Source organism: Crotalus tigris, unplaced genomic scaffold (genome assembly GCF_016545835.1).
Source record: "Crotalus tigris isolate CLP2741 ecotype Arizona unplaced genomic scaffold, ASM1654583v1 scf7180000017607.2124824, whole genome shotgun sequence".
In the NCBI taxonomy this organism is placed as follows: Eukaryota; Metazoa; Chordata; class Lepidosauria; order Squamata; family Viperidae; genus Crotalus; species Crotalus tigris.
The window spans coordinates 894,844-917,637 of NW_024096509.1; the positions used below are offsets into that span (position 1 = coordinate 894,844).

The 22,794-nt window shown below is 36.3% G+C and overlaps 1 protein-coding gene across 11 annotated transcripts in view; it reads left to right on the forward strand.

Annotated features, from left to right (window-relative positions):
* Positions 1-22,794, forward strand: part of GRIA4 (glutamate ionotropic receptor AMPA type subunit 4) — a 285,579-nt gene that overhangs the window by 259,022 nt on the left and 3,763 nt on the right. Inside the window, exons 14-17 of one of the 11 annotated variants that reach the window (XM_039321736.1) lie at positions 13,935-14,049; positions 16,131-16,265; positions 17,682-17,759; positions 19,839-20,072. In XM_039321736.1, coding sequence (XP_039177670.1) covers positions 13,935-14,049; positions 16,131-16,265; positions 17,682-17,732 — 301 coding nt within the window. In that variant the 3' untranslated portion in view covers positions 17,733-17,759; positions 19,839-20,072. Of the gene's footprint in view, positions 1-10,349; positions 14,050-16,130; positions 16,379-17,681; positions 17,760-19,838; positions 20,073-22,794 lie in introns of those variants that run through there. The other 10 variants (XR_005554008.1, XR_005554016.1, XM_039321727.1 and 7 more) reach the window with 10 other exon arrangements.

Here is a 22,794-nt window from a genome sequence, read left to right on the forward strand (position 1 = left end):
CCATCTATGAGAACAGAAAAGAGCAACAAAGATGTTTAGGGAACTGGAAGCTAAAACATATAAGGAACGGTTGCTGGAATTGGATATGTCTACTTTAGTGAGGAGAAGGACTAGGGTTGATGTGATAGCAGTGTTCCAATATCTCAGTGGTTGCCACAAAGAACAGGGAGTGAGGCTATTCTCCAAAGCACCTGAAGGCAGGACAAGAAGCAATGGATCAAGGAAAGAAGCAACCTAGAACTAAGAAGAAATTTCCTGACAGTTAGAACAATTGATCAGTGGAACAACCTGCTTCCAGAAGTTGTGAATGCTCCAACATTGGAAGTTTTGTCTGAAATGTTATAGGATTTCCTTTCTGAGCAGGCGGTTGTTAGTACAAGACCTCCAAGGTTGCTTCCAACACTAATTGTTATTATTATTATTATTGAGGATCATCGGACAGTCAGCCAGATGTTCAAACTGGATTTGGCATTTTGTCTACCTATTGAGTCCTTACCAAGGACCTGGGATAGGCAGATGTGGATGTTTGATGATATTACAGATATCGTCGCAGGATGGAAGCAGTTCCTAGTAAGGCTGCCTTTTGCAATTGACTAATGGTGAATTTGTCAATGCCAATGGTGTTCAAGTGGTGCTCCAGTTGTTTTGGGATTGCACCCAAGGCGCCTATTACTATTGGTACTACCGTTGTTTGCTTTTGCCAGTCTTTCTATTTCTATTTGTAGGTCTTTGTATTTTGTTATCTTCTCCAGTTCTTTCTTGTCTATTCTGCTGTCTCCAGGCACTGCCACATCCACTTTATTATTATTATTACTACTACTACTACTACTATTACTGCTACTACTTCAATGAGCAACCCAACACTGTCTTCTTGAAACTGTCTAAGGTGCTGTCTAAAACAGGATCAGCAGTGGAAGGCAAACAAAAAGAAGAAAACTGATTGTGTTGTCTGTCCCTTTTGCCAAGCCTCTAACAAGTAAGTCTTCCACCACCACCATCCCCAGTCTTGGCAGCTCCCACAGCCTATTTTTTTAATGGGGAGGACTGAAAAATCATCACACATTGTGACTGCAGACCATCTGTTAATCTCACCTGCAATGACTTAATACAATGACAGCATAATGTATGTTTTCCCAGCTCAGTTGAAGATGTAGCAGCTTCATTGGCAAAGTAGGCTGAGTCTGGTTAGATTTACACTTGATCAGGATTTTTTAGGTAATGCAGATTTGCCTCTTTGCACATTCATTATTCACTATATTATGTCAATGCAAAAAAACAGTATTCAGAAAACCCAGAAAAATGGGTTAATCTAATAACTAATTTACTTGTGTTCTGTAAATGCAATTCAGATATCATTTTTCTGAATTCAAGAAAAAAATGTCTACATATTTACTGAAGGTTTTGCTGTAGAATATTAAGTAGTGTAATGATTGGATCAGGTTTGGACAATTTTTGTCATTGCTTCAGGGCACAGCCATTCATATTCTCTATTTATCTGTGGTTCCCCTGTTCAGCTTCTTAGATGTTCATCATCATCAATAATTCTAGTAAAATGAAGACAAATTCTTTAGAGGAAGTAAAGAGGATTGTGAATCTCTTGGAACTTTGGTAACTGGAAGCAATGATTTAAAATAAGGATGCATGAGAAGTTCCTAAATTCAATAAAGCTAGATTTCTAGCACAAGGCCATTGAAAACAGTGTTATAAATGAAAAAGTATCAAGCAAATGCAAACCCGGGAGATAATAATTGGTAGCTAATGCATAGGCTCAGGATTTTTGCCACTATGAACTATTTTATTATTGCAAAGAGAATTTATCATAATAAAAAAAGCCATTTGGCTTGGCATAAGGAAGGATGTGGTTTTTTTTTTTCAAAACTATAGGATAATAAAGAGTTAGAAATATATCTTGTTTTTACATTGAACTATCCCTTTGTACTTATCTTTCAGTGCCCTCTTGTGAATTGCTTAACTCTCATGAGAACAGCTCTTTAGCCAGAAATAGTCTGGTTTGATAGTAATTTTACAGTGAGTCATTTGATAATTTATGAGAAGGAGAAGAAGAATTCTGCTAAAGTCATCATTCAGCTTCACAGTAGAATGAATATCATAGCCAATCTTGAGATTGTAAATATCCTTATATTTCATGGCCATTCTGCATCCTTGGACCTCTCTAAGCACTTTTGGATTTCTGTACAATTTTGCTTTTTACTAAATAAATACAAAATAGTTATTTGTCTATATACTGGGAATGCTGTGTCTCTTGATTTTACTAGTCAGGTTTATTCAGTCTAATCCCAAATATTTAAGAAATATGCATTGCTATATATGGTTCAGGTGGCTCTAAGTGTGTGTGAGTGAGTGAGTGAGCATATTTCATACAGCTGATATTGTTTATTCACTACTTCCCATTTTAGATTATGTTTGTAATTCAGCAAATGTTTGGCAAGTATCAGTGAGGAGAAAATTATTAGAAATTTTAGATTGTTTTCCCCATTGTAGCAATAAATACATAATTGAAAACTATTTCCTCTATGAATTTCTACCTATTTACAATCTCTCTATCATATTTTAAAAGGATAAAAATATCTGCTGAGCCTCCCTTGTCATTAATTTTGAGTCTGTTCTACCTATTCTGAGATGAACTGAGGCAAAACTATTAGAAGAATCACGATGGAATATAGGCCTATAGATCAGCCTAATTGAATTGTATGGTGCTTCCTTAATTTGTGCTAAGATAAAAAAATATGACAAATCCTAGCTATTTGCCTCTTTTTGCTACCCTGCTCCGATGTTTTCTTAGCACCTCATACTTTATGAAATAAGAACTGGATATTGTAGAAATTCCATCAAATCCTTTATTCTGCTGTAAGACTCTTGCCCAAAGCCTTTCAAAACAGAGGTGCATAGATTTGTTGAAGACAGTTTTAATGCCAGAAGAGATCAAAATGATGAGGTTTTCTACACAATATTCCATAAGTGCCTCCCTAATCTAAACAATCTCATGAAGTGTTGTTTTAAAGACTTTAATCATGGAGTCCTGAACTCTAAGGCATATAATAGTTTGGAGCTATTGTTCCTAAGTAGAGCCATAATCCTGGAGAATATGCATATTGGGCAGATATTAGCATTTAGAGTATGTTGTTCTTTTCTTTATGTTATTGCAGTTCCTATATACTGTAGACTAAGATCAATTGCCATTTTGTTAGTGATCACCTATCATTTTTCTTGGAATTAAGGGAAGAACAGTTTGAATTGAAAATGGAAGTTGGAGCCCTATGTTTCAGGTAGATAAGTAAAATTCATATTTTTATGAGAGAGAGATTTAGCTCAGAGTAAATTAGGTGCATTAATTCATTTATTATAGATAACCAGCGCAGAACAAATAGGTTGTTTGGTATAACATCTCCAACTATTGCTAGTCACTAGAGAAGTCAATTAAGAATTAAAGGCCCTGTGTTTAAATTCATGGTGTGACCAGATAATTCCTATTGATAATTCCAAGAGAGACTTGGTAATCAGATATCCCCAAAACAGAACCCTACAGAGGTACCTGTCAAGACAGTTTTACAATGCAATATTTTTTATAAACAACTGACTAGAGATGGTATAATGGCATAGTGAAATCAACAGCTAAATCAAGCAATAATTCTACTTGGGAGTTTGATACCTGCCAAGAATGTTTCGGTGAACTTTATGCCAATATAACTGCTGCCTAGAAGGCCAATATAATTGGCCTTGAAAAAAGAACATTTTGGACTTCTGCACTGGCTGCAGTGCAACCTTAGATTGGTAAAGAAAATGATCAGCTGAAATTTGGAAATGCATTAGGAGTATACATGATTCCTCCAGATTTAATTAAAAACAAACTAGACAGTGATACCCAACTTTGGTCTCCTTATTTACTGATGTAGATGTAGAGAGGTGTGGAGATAACATTGGTGAAAGTATGCAGGGAAGATAAACTTGAACTCAGTTCTGGGAAAGAGGAAGAGTTTCAAAGAGAAATCAAAATAACCATGTTGTGATTCTGTTGGCATCATTGGAAAAGGAACAGGCTTTTAAGATTCTGTTGTTATACCCTACAACAATAAAATAACATTCCTGTAATCCTTGTGATCTTTGTTTCCAGATATATTGACATAGTGTCAAGTTGTCAACCTTTAAGAAGGAAAGGTCTCCTTGATCATTAAATATTAAGTACTATTAGTAAATTATAAAATGTAACTTTATGTTTAAAAGTAAGATACCAATACTGAAAATTACAAACTGAATAGAGAAAGGAAATATTCCACAAAGCTGGCTTCAGGGAAGGCATACAATACAATAGGATTCATGCTGAGTTCTTAAATGGAGAAATATATTGCAAAACCTACCGTACTTTGTACTATTTATTGATTTTAAGCAAGCAGTTGATAATATCGCTAGAAGCAAATTGTGGGAAGACTTCAGGAGTTGATGATGGCTTATTTTTATCTATGAGATGTAAGACAACTCTAATCTTAAGATAAGATGTAATGTGGAAGGGCAGTTCTCTGACTGAAGAACTCCTCAGTTTAAGAGAATTAAACAAGGCTGCATCTTGCCCTGCTATTATTCCATTTCTAGATAAATTCTACAGTCATTTAGCTGACAAAAACAGCCTTTTCCTAACCAAATATTGCAGTCAGGTTTATTGCTATCACTGAAGAGGCAAGACAAAAGGGATCCACTTTCATCTGTCCAGGCTCAGGGGAATAGTTTGACCCTTGACAGAGTGTGATTCAACTAACAGTATCTTGTTTCGAATAGGGACAGATGGAATGAGCTTGACTTTTGCCTGTGTGATTATAATTGATGTGATTTTTTTTCCCCATCTTCTGTGACAAAGTTCTGTAAGATTAGGATGGCTGTACAGGTAGTCCTTGAGTTATGACTGTAATGGAGCCTGGTCATTAAGTGAGGTGCACATATGATCACCTCACTTAATAATTCCTGCCCCGGTCTCACTATTGCAGTCATTAAGCAACTGTGCAGGTCATTAAGTGGAGCATGAATGCCTTGGAGAGGAGCCTCCTTAAAAAAAACAGAAGCATTCCAAAAGATTGTGAGAAAAGTCCCAGCTGGGCCCTTCTGTCAGAAGCTACAGAAAAACAGAAAGGTAAGTGGGTGCTTCTGGTATTGGAGCTGGCTGAGGAGCAGTCAGAATCTGGCAAGTTGCAACATCTTCACGTGTACCCATAGCCTTTGAAGTTCCTCTGAGTGGCTGGATTGGGACCAGGCCCATGGCCTCCGGGGACTTAGTTGGGGAGAAGCAGACCCACAGTCTTAGGGGACCCATTGCCCGATGTGGGGAGGATGGTGAGAGGGAGGGATAGGCACTACAGCATCCTAGAGGCGAATGATTGCTGGGGTGCTGCAGCTGCCAAAACTTTGAAACAGGGTCATAAGTAGAATATGGGAGGTCCGGCATAAGTTGATAAGTGGCTATTCATAAGGCAAGGACTATCTATACATTTCTGCATAGTAATTCAATAACATTTCTAATTTTATATTTAAAAATCTGGTTAAAGCATGATTGTGAAAATGCAGTGCTAAGTGATTTGACATATGTTACCTGGAACTAAATTATAAAAGAAATTCCAGATTACTTACTAAAGACTTGGTCAAACAGAGCTCAATGGTATGTTGCTAGTGCAATGCAATAAGGCATCCATGCATTATGAAGATAGCACATTTATTATACTACTATCTTATAATGTTCAGTGAGAAAAACTGCATGGAGTTTCCCTAACATTTCAATTCAAGAAAAGAGGGTTGTCTTTTCTGATAAGTTCTGTGGAAGGAGGATGAATGAATATGGATTCTAGAACAGTGTTTCTCAATCTCAACAACTATAAAATGTATGGGTTACAACTCCCAGAATTCCCCAGCCAGTTGACTGGCCAAAAAATTTTTGGAGTTGAAGTCCATATGTCTTAAAGATATTAAGGTTGAGTAACAATGTTCTAGATTACAAAATACTATTAAGCAGGACTGTATCTTTCTGGAAAAATTCTTTAGAGAGCTCTGTTTAAAGAAAATAGCAGAAATATGATTTCTGGGGGGTAAACTTTTTAAAAAACTTTCTATATAGAACATGTTAAATGTTGGCCCATAAAAATGTGGTCAGAACTTATTTATTTTATCTCTTCAATTGCATCTTCACAGCTATTTAAAAGCAGTGTGAAATGAATATGTTTTTTACATGGCCTACTATATGTAATAAGGAATGCAATGTGGTTAGATTGTTTAACCAGTTTAAGCTTAATTGCAGGATAGACGTGCTTAAAATTCTCATTTATTTTTCCATTACCTTTTATTTTCATTATTTCCTTTATTTGCTGTGAAATTGTTTATGGATATGGCTAATCAGCTACTAAATAACCCTCTCATAAATAGCCTTTAAAAAATAACTACCAGTGTTATAAGTCAGTTGCAAATTCTTTATTAATAAAACTTTTTTCTTCCAATAGTTAAAGATGAAATTTGCCCGAGATGAATATGGCTTTTTTAAATAAGTATGTTTTATTCAAAGAGAAATTGCTATGTCCAACAAATGTTTCCAATTATCAGTTAATACATTCATCACTTAGGGAACGGATTTAATTGAAGATTCTATTCATTTTTTATTCCCTTTTGCTGCCCTTTTATCCAGCATCCAGAGAATAATTTTTCTATCCAGAATTCTAACAGGCAGAGACTGTTAGATTAGCGTGACAGCACTAATCATTTTTCAGAAGGGGGGTAGAGAACAAATTTACATCCTCTTACCAAGTATACTACCTGGAGTATCAGAATTAATAAGTATATCCATAAGATAGGTGCATCCAGTAGCTTGTAGATGGTTTGTATCCAATAAACTATACTGTATGCTGATTTTTCAATCGGTGATATTTTTCAATATCTAAACAGAATATTAAATTCAGTGTGAAAGTTTTTTCAGCAGGAGTCTCCAATCAAGGGACTGCCTGCTTACTAATAAATGATAATTGAGAATATATTTCATACTAATATCCCATAAGACTTAAGAGTATTTTGCAATAACCACATTTGTTATCTGCCTCTTAATTTCCAATTGTTAATATACCAGTTAAAAAAGGATAAGAATACCTTTCCAAACTAATCAGGGTTCCAGAACAAAAAAAATATATGACATAACTTCTATGTCATATGAAACAATCTTTTTTCTATACATACCATAACTAGCCGATCCTATCAGATTTCTTTGGGGGAAAAAACACATAAATGTCCAAAAATTCAAAATAATAAGATGGATTCAAAATCATTTTGCATGTATGTGTAGCATTTCTATAGATTTAAAACTGAATTAGTAACAATTTTAAAATCCATAGAACTGCTAATATAGATGCAAAATGATGTTGGGCACTTCACTCTCTTATTTCATGGCCCTCTGTACTTTTGAAGATGTAATTTAAGGGATGCCAACAGCAATTATAAATTAGTATTATATGCTCATTGAAGAGAGCAGCATGGTGACCTAGAGGTGGAGCTTTCACCTCACAATCAGGAGACTTGTGAGTTTGATCCTAGTAGCAGTTATTTCTCTCTCTGGGCACAAGGAGAAAATATCTGCTGTGAACTCTGTGTAGGGGTCAGGAAGGGCATCTGGCCAGTAAATGCTCAGCTCTATTCAATTGCCCCTACTCCACCCTGATTCAGAGGATTACAGGATCATTAAAAGAAAAAAAATATGTTCATTTAAGAATCTAGCATGCCACTAGACCCTAAAACATGGATCCATTTGGACACTCTAGATCAGTGGTTCTCAACCTGTGGGTCGGGACCCCATTTGGGGTCAAACGACCATTTCATGGGGGTCGCCAAACAACGCAGTCCGCCATTTTTTTCCCCTTTTCCTTAGCTGTGCTACTCCCTTTTATTCTATTGGCTTTTGAAAGCAAATAGAATAGACTCTCTTGAATAGAGTCTAATTCTATTGGCTTTCAAAAGCCAATAGGAATTGTCCAGGCTGTCTCTGCCCTGCTGAGCCCGCCAAAAGTCCCATTCTGCAAACGGTGCTGCACCAGTTGAGTAGTCCTCGACTTACGACCGGTTGAGTAGTCCTCGACTTACGACCGGTTGGGGGTCGCGGCATTAAAAAGGTTGAGAACCACTGCTCTAGATGCATTCACTTCTATTAATATACCTGTTATTTCTGCTTTTTTAGGACTTGTCAAAAATAGGGTTCATTTGTCATTCAACACCAACATACTAAGCTTTGATATACTGTAGTTATTCTGATCATTATATATTTTGTGAACACTACACTTGGGTTGTACCAACCCAGGTTTAGCATTTTGAATGAACTCAGCTTAATGTGATGTATTCATTTCCTACTTTTCATTCTACACATTTGATGCCACATACTGTAGCATGGATGTCCCTGATTTTATACTTATAATACTCCTCTAAAGGAGGCAGACTGTAAGAGGGCATCAAATGAATTTCTTGGCATTTATGCCTAGATTTCCAACCTTATTCAACATTTCACTGCATTACATTCAAAGCATCCCTTAGAACAGTGTTTTTCAGCTTTTGCAACTTTAAGGCTGTATGTTGCTTGGAAATTCTGAGAGTTGAAGTCCACACATGAATATTGCCAAGGTTGACAAACACTGTTTTGGATTAATGGAAGAAAAATTTCAGATCCCTAAAAAAAGGAAATCACCAGATTTAAAAAAAGACTCCTCTTTTGCAAAATTTTCATTATTCTCTATGATCATTGATCTATGAGTATACTGACTGGATTGTGAATGCTGTTCAAATTAGAGTTGATTTTTAAAAGAAAAAATATAGCATATAGAATAGGATATTGGGGTTTATTTTAAGCATAATAGAAAGAAAAAGGTTGAAATTTGAAACTCCCACCACAGAGTAGCACTTCAGTGAGAATCCCGGAAGGATTGAGTGAAAATTGCTAGAATTAAAAGTACTGTCATCCAAACATTTAATTGGAATCAATAACATCCCTCATTTAGAAGCAATGACTTCTGGGATGAAAAGAACCAAATGAACAATTTCAGTCCAATCTTTCTCCTTTCTCTTTGGATCACATACCTTAATCAGATCCATTGGATCTGCCAGAGGTTTTTTCCTTAAATAACAGTTAGTATTAATACAGTGCCTTGCTTTTGAGTTCAAAGCATGGATAATTCAATACATTATATATTGTCACTATTTTCTCACAGTTCCAAAGCCATGCAACTTTGAATCTGGTGCCCAGTTCTTCTTTGGGGGCATAAAATTTTAGATGACCATATGTCCTTAGGACTTCTATAGATTATTGTTGTGATAATACCTACTCCAAATCATTGCTGTTGATTTGTATTTTATTTAGCTCATGCTCTGACACTCTGATATCCCCAAATGGATTATAAAACAGGTTATTAAATCTCAGAATTTCTTGCAAACAGAATTAAACCCATGAAGAGACACAAAGCTAAAAACCATAGGCTAGATTTATCAGACTCTCAATAGTTCTGACTACCTTCAGCCTATCTCAATGTCTTGCCTGCTTTGCCACTCTGCCCTTGAAGATGAAGCTAGGTTGAAAACAGCCATGCTGGCTGAGAATTCTGGGATAGAATTCCTAACGGAAAGCACTATACTAGGGCTAAATCTTCTATAACAGAATGCAATAATAAGTAGTGTAACTCTCTGTTCATTAATTCATGCAAAATTCAACCTATTTTAAGTCACATTGAGTGATGTGAATGCTTAACTTTTTTTCACACTGGAACCTATGATATAAAACTCTCTGGATTTTTGCCTCCTATATAATTTTAGCAATAGATAGGATGTATATGTCTGGCTACAATAATATAAACTCGGCTGCTAGTACAAAAGCAGGCAATTCCAGTTTGATGGATTTTAACACACTCAATGTTGCTGGTAACAATAAGTCTCTTAACTGCTTCCGAAGAAATTGAAAAGCCCAGATTGCATCAGAGAAGATCATTTCACCTTTTCTTAACAAAATATATACACACACAAACACACACATTCAGATTTAACATAGAATGTGTGTGTGTGTGTGTGTGTGTGTGTTTTCAACTTGGATATTTGTTCTTAATTACCATACTGGAAAAACATGATCACACAGTTTTATTAGAGTGCTAAACCATCAAGATCTTTTTTAAAAATGCCCAAATTTGCTTTCTCTCTCTTTTTTTTTTTTACAGGGATCTTGTGGCATGTGAGTGAGAGGTTTATTTAGTCCATAGATAAAAGCTTTTTTAAAATCCTCATTTCTTCTAACATCTTAACAGCTATGCAGTTTCTTACAAGATATGTTTTATCGTTTCAAGAAATGCTGTTAACCTGGCAGTTTTAAAACTGAATGAACAAGGCCTCTTGGACAAATTGAAAAACAAATGGTGGTACGACAAAGGAGAGTGTGGCAGCGGGGGAGGTGACTCCAAGGTTAGCCTCAATGTCACCAAAGCGGGTAAACAGAACTGTTGAGTTGAGTAATTGGTGCGTCTGCTGAGGTTCCTCCTTCCAGCTCGCCAGACCCAACGGTGTCCTGTGGCACTTGCAAATCAATTGCCAACCAACATCCAGATGTATGCAATTACTGTCAAAGCAAAAATATTTGCATCCTAATCAGATTTTCTTTTTGACCAAGGCCAACTGGTTCGTCTTGAAGTACAAATTGGAGTTTTTCTTGCCATTTTGGTATTTTTTTTAAAAAAAAGTGAATCATTTGGGAATAATATCCATCTCCTAAGTAAATTTTCTGAACCTCTACCAGAAGATAGAAAAGTGCTGATAAATTATAATGTGGCATGGTTAAAACACAAATGAATGGCATGGTGGCCTAGAGGTGGAGTTCTCACCATAGATGGCCATGAGTTCAATCCTAGGGAGTGGCAGATATTTCTCTCTCTGGGCGCAAAGAGAAAATATCTGCTGTGAGCTCTGGGTAGGCATCAGGAAGGGTATCTGGCTAGTAAACACTCAGGTCCATTCAGTCACCCTGACTTCACCTTGATGCAAGGGATTACAGGGTTGTTAAATTTTTTAAAAAGCCCACAAATAACTAGTTTTACCATAAAGGGTTATAGGTTTAATCTCACCTCTAATTCCTTAAATGAAATAAATCCTTTTCATCATGTATCTTTCATCATATTTTTCCTGTCCTGGCATAATTCTTTGTTAGGACAGATTTGCACAATACTGACTTGAAAGTGGGCCTATTGTAGTTTCTTCAAAAGAACCTGAGAAAGATAATCCTACTTTACAATTCAGTTGTGTCAACAGAAGAGAATATCTGTAATTCAAGGTTGAACTGTGCAGTTCTTGATGGTCTCCGAGCTGATTGTTTGCTTGCAGACATTTCATTGCGCATCTAGTAAACACCATCAGTGTTAATGAGTGTGGGGTTTGTAGTCTGTTTAGATATAACACATCCCTGTCCCTTGGCAGGACAATCTACGATATATAAACAGGCAATAGATAGCCCTCTCTTCACAATGACAATTGGGATCAGGATTTCTATCACTAAATAACACAGTCATAAAGCATGACATAATGTGACTGCAATGGAATGCAATGGAAATTCCAACACTTTTTATTGCTGTCATTAAGAGGATCACTGCAGGATGTTAAGCAAGGATGTCATATGGTTGCCATTTGCTATTTTCTGCAAGTTTCCCCATTGACTTTGCTTGTAGGAAACTGTCAAAAAAAGTCACAAATGGCACCCACATGACACATGACATGGAGATGTTGTAATCACAAGCTGGACGCTGAGCACTCAGATCATGGGGATGTTATGATGCTGTAAGTACAAAGACCAGTTGTAAATACCACTCTTTCTACACCATTTTAAGTTTGAATAGTCAGTGAACAAGTAATTATTAAACAAGGACTACCTATAGAAACCCTGCATTCACTCACTCTGATGATGTTATCTAATTAGATAATGAAACTTCTGCAAGCAAACAAGCCCAGAGAACACCATAAACTCCACAATTCAAGTTATCCTCTGAATGCTATAGTCAACACATACTGAAAATTGTATAATTCAATTTATCAAGTCAAAGTGTTCTGTTGAGTACAAGAAAAAACAGTCAGAAATGTTAGTTATTAGCTGATACTTCCTTTTGTAATACATACTTCAGAAAATCTCATGAAGTCAATTACTTCAAAAATGGATAAGGCTAATCTGTAGTATGCCCTTATCATCCAGTTAACTTAATGGCTGGTGGGTTTACTTTTAGATGATTTGCTGTGTTCATATATCATCAGAGGTATCAGCAGCTGGCCACAATGATGCCAAAATGAGAAACTGTATGCTGTGATATAACAATGCAGGCTCCACTCTTTACATGTTTGCACAATGCAAGTATGGAAGGGATAAATTTTATATCACGCTAATCACCTGTTATCTGTCAAGGTTCCGATAGACAAGACCAAACAAATCAGAACTCCAAGGCTTGAGATTTCCTCAAAGAACATGTTTATTGGTTACATAGTATCGGCACGGTCAAAAGTGAAATCAAGTCTGAAATCCACTTCAAAGAAAGACAATATTACAAAGTTGAACTTCCCACCCCAATGCTATGCAATCAGCTACGTTCCCCAATAGAACAGTTTGGCGGGCTTTCTAACCAAATGCTCATGCCCCCCCATTTAATTGACAAAAATGACCTTGGTTCCCATGGGACAGTAAAATGTTTAGACTAGTAGAAATCCTCCACACCCCTTTCCATTCTTGTGGCAAACTAGAATGAGCAAAATAGCTCAAGCCAAGTTCATTGTAGAGTTGACATTATCTTTGTTCTGAGATTATGCGTAATATGTTGAACCAGGTCAGGTGAAAACAGATATACAATCTATGACATGCTAATCTTGGTTATTAATTTTGGTTAGGTTATGTGTGTGTGTGTGTGTGTGTGTGTGTGTTATGTTAGTATTTTTAAACTCAGACTAATTGATTCATTGAATGTTCGATGTATTATATAAACTCAGAATAAGTTGATTTGATTTCCAGTTTCTTTTAAAAATTAATTTCTGTCCCTTTAAACATTTTGAACATCTAAAATTGAAAAGTTATGATTCCCAACATGAATGTCACATGAAGACACTTCTTGGTATCTTCTCAACAGCTTTGTACATTTAGAATTCAGATATTCTTTATTGTACTGAATAACAGATCTTTAAATTATCTTATTACAGTTACTGATATTAGTGATCATTGAGTTCAGAAACAAATCATTACTCACTTTAAAATATTGTCCCTTGCTTAAGGCTATAAGCTGTTTAATTACTGAAATATCAAATTCTAAATAAGCTATTAGCTTAAGAAATTAAGATAGTAACATAGTTTGTCTGGAACAAACCATCCCCCATGTCCTAGCTTCTGCAAAACATAACAATTGAAGAAGATTGTTGTTATAAATACATACTGTGAGTCTAAGCACTTTTACTCTGTAGATCCCATGGAATTCAATAGAATGTATTTCTCATAAAGTCTGTTTTGGTTTGCAGCCTAAATTGTACAGCTGACAATTTATTGGTAGACTTCTTTTGAGGCTATCCATTTATATTAAAAATGAAGGAAAACAGGAAAGTTCTCAAACTATCTGGAGACTTTTTTGGGACGATCCATTAAGACATATTAAGGAGTATTTAAGCCAATAGTTTTGGGTTTACAGTAATTGCAGACCACTTATTTAAAACTTCACCCAGCAGGACGTGCCCATTACTTGAAGCGATGGAGCAGGTCCCATTGGTATATCTGTCTCTAACCCTAGGCCTTCACTGTACATGGTATAACAGCCACTGTGGCCTGTGCTCCATCACTTTGCCATGCGATTCTATGTAGTTTTGCTTGAATAACATAAAATAACATATATAATGTTATTTATGTTATTTCCCACGTGAAGAACTCCTGTAAACCTTGCCGTTTTGAAACTCAGTGAGGCAGGCGTCTTAGACAAGCTGAAAAACAAATGGTGGTACGATAAAGGTGAATGTGGACCGAAGGATTCTGGAAGTAAGGTCAGTTGCTGAAGTTCGGGACCTATTGTTGTGTTCACGAGGGAGTTATTGGTCACATAGGAATGGAAATAAATCAGCTGTTGAAGAACCATCATGTTGAAGATGTTAATTTTGTCTCAGCTCCAGTGAAACAAAGTTATATTCTCTTACAACTGCTGTAAAACCACTAATCCATATTTCAACTCCAATTACACATATCTGTAACAGCCACATTCATCAAGACTGCACACATGCATATATATATATATATATATATATATATATATATATATATATATATATATATATATATACACACACACACACACACACACACAAACAAACCCACACAGAGAGACAAAGCACATATCCAAAAGCTTTTTCCATCAATAATAAATCCTTTCAATTTTAATTTGCCCAAAGTGCCCTTCCATATTCTGGATTTGTAGATATAGAGTGCCTAGATTCAGAATAGTCCTGTTGAATGATTTGGAATATTTCTATGAGGTCTAAAGATATTCTTATTTTAATATGTGCCATTTTATCACTACATAGTACTGGAGTTCCTTTCTAACTCTATTATGGAGCGGACTCTTCCTCTCGAGCAGGGGTAGGCAACCTTGGCTATTTTATGACTCGTGGACTTCAACTCCCAGAATTCCTGAGCCAGCCATGCTGGCTCAGGAATTCTGGGAATTGAAGTCCATGAGTCATAAAAGAGCCAAGGCTGCCTACCCCTGCTCTAGAGTAACTGATAGCTCAGAAATTGATTCCCCATATTTCTTTTAAAAATTAAAGCCTGCCCTTATTTATTTTTTTGGTAACACTTGGAAATCTAAGATTATAAAGTTATGTATTCAACATGAACGCGACAATGTCATCTCATTGTCTACATGCTATCATCTCATCAATTTTGCATTCTATAATTCAGATAAGACTTACTGTATTTAATAATGTATCTTTACATTGTATTGTTATAATAACTGACTTTAAAGGTCATCAAGATCAGACCACTCACTCTCATTTTAAAATAGTAAAATATTGCTTGTTGCTTAAAACGAGATCTGCTAAGTTGCTTAATTAACAATACACCCTATAGTTTCAAGCTCAAAACAACTTGTTATCCAAAGAATTAAGGTAGACAATCACCTATTGAAAAAGCTATACTTTGCTATACCTGATATCAATACCAGCCATACCAAAATGAACAATGAATTGTAACAATACTAGTTCACAATATGAAAACAATATAGTGGCTAAAAATAAACCTTTAACGCTACACTAAAGCTAATACACCCATGTTTAGGCTCGAACCTGGTAGAATTGTGAAGCACCAAACAAAGAACATACTACACTTTTTAAAAAGCACAATCATGAAAAAAACATATTCTGAAGTTTCCCACTTTATACCAAGAAATGTTACTAACGTTTTGTGGCTTTCCCGACTTTCACATTTTACCAAATTGCAACTGTTTAAGTAAAATTTGAAAGAGAGTCCTGACAGCACAGTAGGAAATTAGAGAGTAGCAGTTGAAGAAAAAGATTCCTTGTGCCCAAAATAATAGCTTTGATAGAGAATGCATTTTGCTGAGTTTAGAAAACACACTGTAAGTAATATTCATTAAAACTGATACTTGACAAGTGTTTGGAAAAACTTTTCAGATGTTTTGTTTCCTATGACTTTAGTCATCTAATGAAAAGGAACAGCATATAGATCAATAAGCTCATTAGTGATTTTTTTTAAAAAAAGCTCATGTCTAAGCCACAATTAAACATTAAGCTAGATATGTTTGAAGGCTACTGCATTTAATTGCGTAAAACTATTTCAGAGTTACTCATACAGTAGCTCTGTTCCAAAATGTTGGTTAAGTATATGTCAACTTTTGCAACTTTTTCAAAATGTGTTTACATGTCTGTGTGTTTAAGGATGTACCAATACTTTTAAAGGTGTCTGTCAGTGGGTCTTACTTTGTTAAACTTTCCTATTTATTTAAATGAAGCTGTTCCTTAGATCCCCGCTCCTGTTTTTTGTAGAACGCTGTTTGTTTGTGCTTCCACTATTTGTTCCTGGAATGCTAACACTCCCCCTTCTGTTTCCCCAGGACAAGACAAGTGCCCTGAGTCTCAGCAACGTTGCTGGCGTCTTCTACATTCTGGTTGGCGGCCTGGGCTTGGCAATGCTGGTGGCTTTGATAGAATTCTGTTACAAATCCAGGGCCGAGGCGAAGAGAATGAAGGTGGCAAAGAGTGCACAGATTTTTAATCCAACTTCCTCGCAGAATACCCAGAATTTAGCAACTTATAGAGAAGGTTACAACGTATATGGAACCGAGAGTGTTAAAATTTAGGGGTAGGACTTAGGGCCCTACTACAGTGAGTGGGTGATGCATCATTTTGTCATGCAATGTTGTGACCTGTGTGTTCAGTGGTGATTCCTGCTTGCTTCTCAACAGAGCTTCCTCTTTTGAAAAAAACAAACGGTTTTGGCTGCAGATGTTTAGTCTATACTTATATGTTGCTAATAGACATCTGCATTGCAAGGATTTGTTAAATGCATCTATATATGTATATATGTATATGTATCTTTTGTGTGTGTGTGTATATATATATATATATAGATAGATCGAGAAGATACACAATTTATTTTCTTTTTATAAAAACAAGGAACATTTTCTGCTCTCAGATAGATTGGATTTTGTGGTGAGACTTTAGAGCTTTATAGAAAAAGGGAAAAGTTGAATAGAGGTACTAGAAATATTTCCTTGGATAAGGGGGTGGGCTTGCAACTTTTGTTCTAATTGCTGTTGGTTTTGTCTATGAAAGGCTCAGAATTAGAGGACTTGATTTGAGAAAATTAGTTTCTTCTGCTTTTTGCAGCTCCCTGTGGGATCTGTAGCATAGATCTGTTCTTCCCCATTTGACAGTCCTAGATATACTGACATAAGAAATCCCCACGTTTTCATCCATTAACAATTGCTGGCCAGCAATTCTAGAATTGTAATACCACCTGGAGGAAGCTAGAGTAAGAAAGCTCATTCCAAGAGTTGATGTAGATATTTAGGTTGAAATCCTATGCATACTTACTTTGGAATTAGTCCATCTAGTCCAGTGCTGTCCATAAATTTCAGACAGGCCTGTTTCTACCTACTTGGAGATGCAAGGACTAGGATTTTTTGCAAGTTACGCCCTTTCCCTTTTGGTGATGATAGCCTTTATTTCAGATGGCTTTAAAAGAGAATTACATATAGGATCACACATAATAGTAAGCCTGGATTTCTAGCCGTGGTTGTTTGAACAAACCTTAATTACCTCACTCACAACTAACATAAGCCATCATGGATGGATTCTCTTATGCTAAGCCCAAAATGAATCATATTCTGGATTGATGTGATGTTTGAATCCAGTCCATAGTCTATGGAACCTTCTGATCAGAAGCAGGGAACCTCTGATATTATTTCTAGGGGCCAAGCATAGCTTCTAGTTTGGCTACAGCAGGAATAGGTTGCTGGACTAGATGGACCATTGCCCTGAACTAGAAGAGCTTTATATTCTTATAAGGTTCTTATTTAAGATGACTTACTATTGAGTAAATTTGCATAGGATTTGACTGTTAGTTAAGTCTATTGCATTTATACCCTGCCTTTGCTCCGTAGAGCTCAAGCTGGCTGTGCTTCGTTGACCAGGAGCATCACCTGCAGTTCTGAATGCCACTGCAAATCTCCTCAGTACAGGTTAGGTGTAGACGACAAGCGAAGCTGCAGACTTCACTCATGGCAAAGAAGCATCAATTTATCTCTTCTCACTTGCTGGTCCCTTCCCACCCATACCCGCCTCCATTGTGGTTTCATGTCATTGATTCATTCTGGAAACCTGTGAGAATTGCAACATAAAATTATGGCCAAAATCCTTATCTGTCCCATTGAAATTAATAGAACTCACATCTCAGTAGACATGAATGTGACTGTATGTGCATTAATTCACCCTCTTAGGTTGGACAACTGTAGCCATATAAAGGGGGCAAGTGACAAAACATGCATCATTGTGACATTACCATGCAAGCATCACTCTTTGTATATGTATTTGCATGTGTACGTTCAGAAAGACAGAGGTTGCATTGCGACATTGTGATGTGTGTTTTGTCATTTTGGTGTTATTGTGGTTAAGAAAGGATGCATATGGATCGAGCCATGAATAGAAACAGCAGAATATTCTAGATGGCATAATAAAGTAAGATTCTTGGTTTTAGAAGCAATGTTTTACAAATTAGAGAAAGATCTTGCAGGCTTTCATTAGTGCTAAAAAAATACTTGTGCAACTTCTTTTTGCACAAATGCACAATCACCCTGAGAGTCTAGGATTGATTGTAAGGAAGCAGTGAGGCATCACATAATCAGCAAATGTGCTTCAGGATTGTTTATAGTAGTATTGAAAGGACATTCAGGCACAAAAACCCAGTTTCATGCTGCAGCTGTTTGAGCATCTCTAGCACCATCATTTCTACAGGTATTTTTTAATGCAATCCTTCAGATAACAACATGCCCACCTTAGTATCATTTTACTCTAACAATTGCAAGTTTGAATATCAATCAAAAAGAAAACATTTGCTATTCAGATACAGCCTCATAGGAAATTATTTCACATGGCTTGGGAAGCTATGCCCATTGAGTTGCATTGTGATTTGCATTTTCTAACTTCATGGCTTACCTCCAAGAGAAGCAACTTCTCCAGAGAGCTGAGCCTTCAAGCAGCTGTGTCAAAAGCAACTAATTTTAGATGCAGATTAAAACTGTCCAAATCACTGAAATTTTAATCAGCTTCAGTTATGATATTGGCAAGTTAATACATGCACAAGGCACAATCCTATCTGGTTATATCTTCCCCCGCCCCATGTATTCTATTTATGCCTTTCTCCTTGTGAAATAACGTGTGGGAGAGATGAGGAAGATCCAGTCACTCATTTATCATATGAAGATGTGTCTGGACCAAACATCTAATTTTAAATTATGGTTAAAATTACTCTTGAAGGCATTGAGATTTTTCACAGATTGCTAGCAAAGGAAGTCCAATCTGAAATGGGACTGAACTGTATTGGAATCACCTCCCTTACTTTCTCCAAGCCGATCTCATTGTTTAACTACCCTCAACTCAATCATCTTACCTTCTTCCACCACATTTGACTTGTTCCTTTTCTTCTCTGGGCTAGGCTTTGCACCCACAGTGATACCCGCTCATACATATGACATAAGAGTCCTGTAATTGTTGCTGCCACAATTAGTAGTATAGAAAAGCATATATTTGTTCCGATTTTCATAATTCCATCCAAACAATTTCTCATCCATTTTGCAATCTCTGTGCAATCCTGACATGTTGGATTCCAAAGTGGGGAAAACGATGCCTTGTTTTTATTGGACCATCACTCCATTATGCTATCTCTTCAAGAAAGCAAACATTTCCTGCAACCACAGCAGCCACAACATTTGCATGCCAGGCTAAGCATGGGATGTCTCCCCATTTGAATTCTGATGTGATTCCTCTCTAATTATTATCTCATGAAGGACTTGGGTATTTGTTCCTCTAGCGCTTCATTGTTTCATAATATTTTAAATCTTTCTATTTGCTAACCATTGTAGATTTTGGCTGGGATCTAAAGAGCTGCTTCCAATGCCTTCTTCAAACTGGCATCCTCTTGAGGTTTTGCACCACAATGCCCAGAATTTGCAGGGAGCCTTTGGAGAATGCCATGTTGGAGAAGACATGTTGAATTCAATGTTCATAATACTGATATACTGTTGCTTGTTTTCCTTTTCCAGTCTGCAGCCTCTCTAGCTGCCCACACTGATCTGAAAAAGCAAATAGGAGGAGTTCCCTCCTGATGTCTTTCTTTGGGAATAAGTAGCCACTCAGAGTTGCAGTAGTAAGATGGGCAATTATAGAAGTGGTCTAATAAAAATAATATATAAAGTAATATGATTAATGCAGTATGAAAAACCAGGAAAATTGCAGTTGGGTCTGCAAGAAAGCCACCTACCCTTTAGCCATCTTGTCTGTGGAGATTCTCAATCATCCAGACCATGGTTGTCCCAAAGGTGCTTTTCAAAAAAGCAACTGGACCTTCTTGGGTTTTTTCTTGAAAACATTCTGCTTCTTTTTCAAGAAAAAATCCAAGAAATTCCAGTTGTCTTTAGGAAAAGCACCTTTGGGACTTTAGCCATCTTGGAACCAAGCAAGGAATGGTATTCCCCACTCATGAAAATTTGTCCAATATTTTCCTGAGTTAAGAAAGAAAGAAAAAGAAAGAAAGAAAGAAAGAAAGAAAGAAAGAAAGAAAGAAAGAAAGAAAGAAAGAAAGAGAAAGAGAAAGAGGGGGGGGGGAACCGAAGCTCCTTTATTGTGGTTTTTTTCCTTTTCAAATTGAGAAGATTTTTTTTTAAGTACAAAATAATCAGCATTAGTTTATGTGCATTTTAAGAAGCATGGAGTTGCCACCAGGCATGAAAAACCTAGCATTATTTGCTTCCATCATTCTCTGAATGAAATGATTACAGGCTATAATGTTAGCCAGCTATCAGTGGTAGCCAGTCACTAAGGGGAAAATAGAATAAATGATAGCATTAGGACAAAAATGAATTGTATTGCCCATTATCAAGTCAGAACTGTAACTGAGCATACAGCTGCTGTTTTTCTGGTAGCCCTGTGGTTCCTATACTGTATAGCTTCATTCTAGACCCACTACTACAGTCTCAGCCAAAACCATTTTCCTAATTTATCAGTAGTTGATGCTTTGATTTCAAACCAAGAATGATGGAGACAATACCTATCAGGAAACAGGTAGTCCTTGAGTTACGACTGTAATAGTCACAGTCCTAACTAATGATGGCTATAAATGGGTCAGTTATGTGACCAACTCGATTTTATGACCTTATTTATAGCACTTGTTAAGCTAATCACCATGGTCATTAAGCAAATATGTGGTCATTAAGTTAATGCCATGGTTAACTGAACCAATAGTTTGCTATGGGTGAGATTTTGCTGAAAGGTGCAAGTAAATAACAATTTTCAGTAAAATCATTGTAAAATGTGAATGTATGACTGTGGGATGCTGCAAACAGCTGTGAATGCAGCCTAGTTGCAGAGGGCCCAAAATGTGGTCATATGACCATGGGGGGGGGAAGCTGATCATAAGAACTTTGAATCTGGGTTGTAAGCACCCCCCAAGTAGGTCCATCAGAACTTTGAATGATTGCTAAGCAACCAGTCATACATTGAGGAGTACCTGTATTATTGGCAGCTGTGCATTCACAATATAAATAGGTTCAGGGATAGCCCATGTTATTGTGCCTGATGCAGAACAGTAAATGGAATAGTTAATATGACAGAAAACAGAAACAAAATTATCTTGATTAAAGAAATGGGTTGAAAATAACAAGAAGAAACTGAATAAGGACAAATGCAAAGTGTCTCACTTCACTTAGAACAATGTTCCTCAACTTTGGCAACTTTCACCTGTGTGGACTTCAATAGCCAAAAATCCTCAGTCTGCATGCTGATTAGGGAATTCTGGGAACTGAAATCCACACATCTTAAATTTATCAAGGTTGAGAAGTTAAGAAAACATTGTCAAATGGGGACACTTGGCTTGGTAACTGTATGCATCAAATACATCTTAGAGTTGACACACAAAATGCAAACTTAAGTTTATGTTGCATCAATAGAAGTATAATTTCTAAGTTATGGGGAGGAAATTTTTCATTTATTACACCTTTGTCAGACCTTATATCAAATGCTCTAATTCAGTTCTGGGCTCCACATTCTAGGAAGGAATCATTCAGAAAAACATATACGAAGAACGAAAAGGAAGATGATTAGGGACCTGGAGACTAAATACAAGAAAGAAAAACAGTAATGCTTAACCCTAAAAATAGAAAAGGAAGGGAATGTAATGGTACTTTTTAAATTCCTGAAAGGATGTCATAATGAAGAAAGTCACAACCTGACCTACTCTATTTAACTGGAGGGTGGGACACACAGTAGTGCTTATAATGCAGATTTTATTTGATTTTTAGGAAAGAAAAGCTGTAGAGTAAGAGTAATTTGACAATGGTCAAATCAACAATTTTATTCACGCAAGATACTTTAGACATTAGAAAAGGAAGCCTCAGTCAGAGTCTAACATTGAGGAGAGTTTTTGACTCAATTCTGATATAACTTCTTCCAATTGTAGTTCTAGAAATGGTACCATATAGAATTCTTCAAAGTCCAACTGCAGAATAACTAAAGGCAGCTAAAGTATTTTGGGCCATGAGTTGAAGATGCTCACAAGACCCTCTCATCCCTGGCAGTAAATATATATAACCAACAAAGCAATTTTTAAGCTCTTGCTTTGTTTTACACTAAAATCATAGCACACAGCAACTTGATCACTTGGTACCACTTACTTCATTGCAATTAGCCATGCATGTGTTTTTTTTAAAGATTTGCTTTAAACACAACTAACTGCTTTTAAATATATAGCAGAAATATAAAAGTAGACAATAAGTTCAATAATAAATGATAGTAAACCAAGCAAAATGAAATAGCACAGAAAATAACTAAAACAAAAACAAAGAAATAAAAAGCTAATAATGATTTATTCCTTTATTTATTAAATTTGTATGCCACTCATCTCACTGTTGAAGCAAATATTTGTTGTTCAATCATTGTTAAATTATTCTTACCCAAGGTCATACAGAACTAATTTATCCTACCTTAATCTGCTGAATACAACTT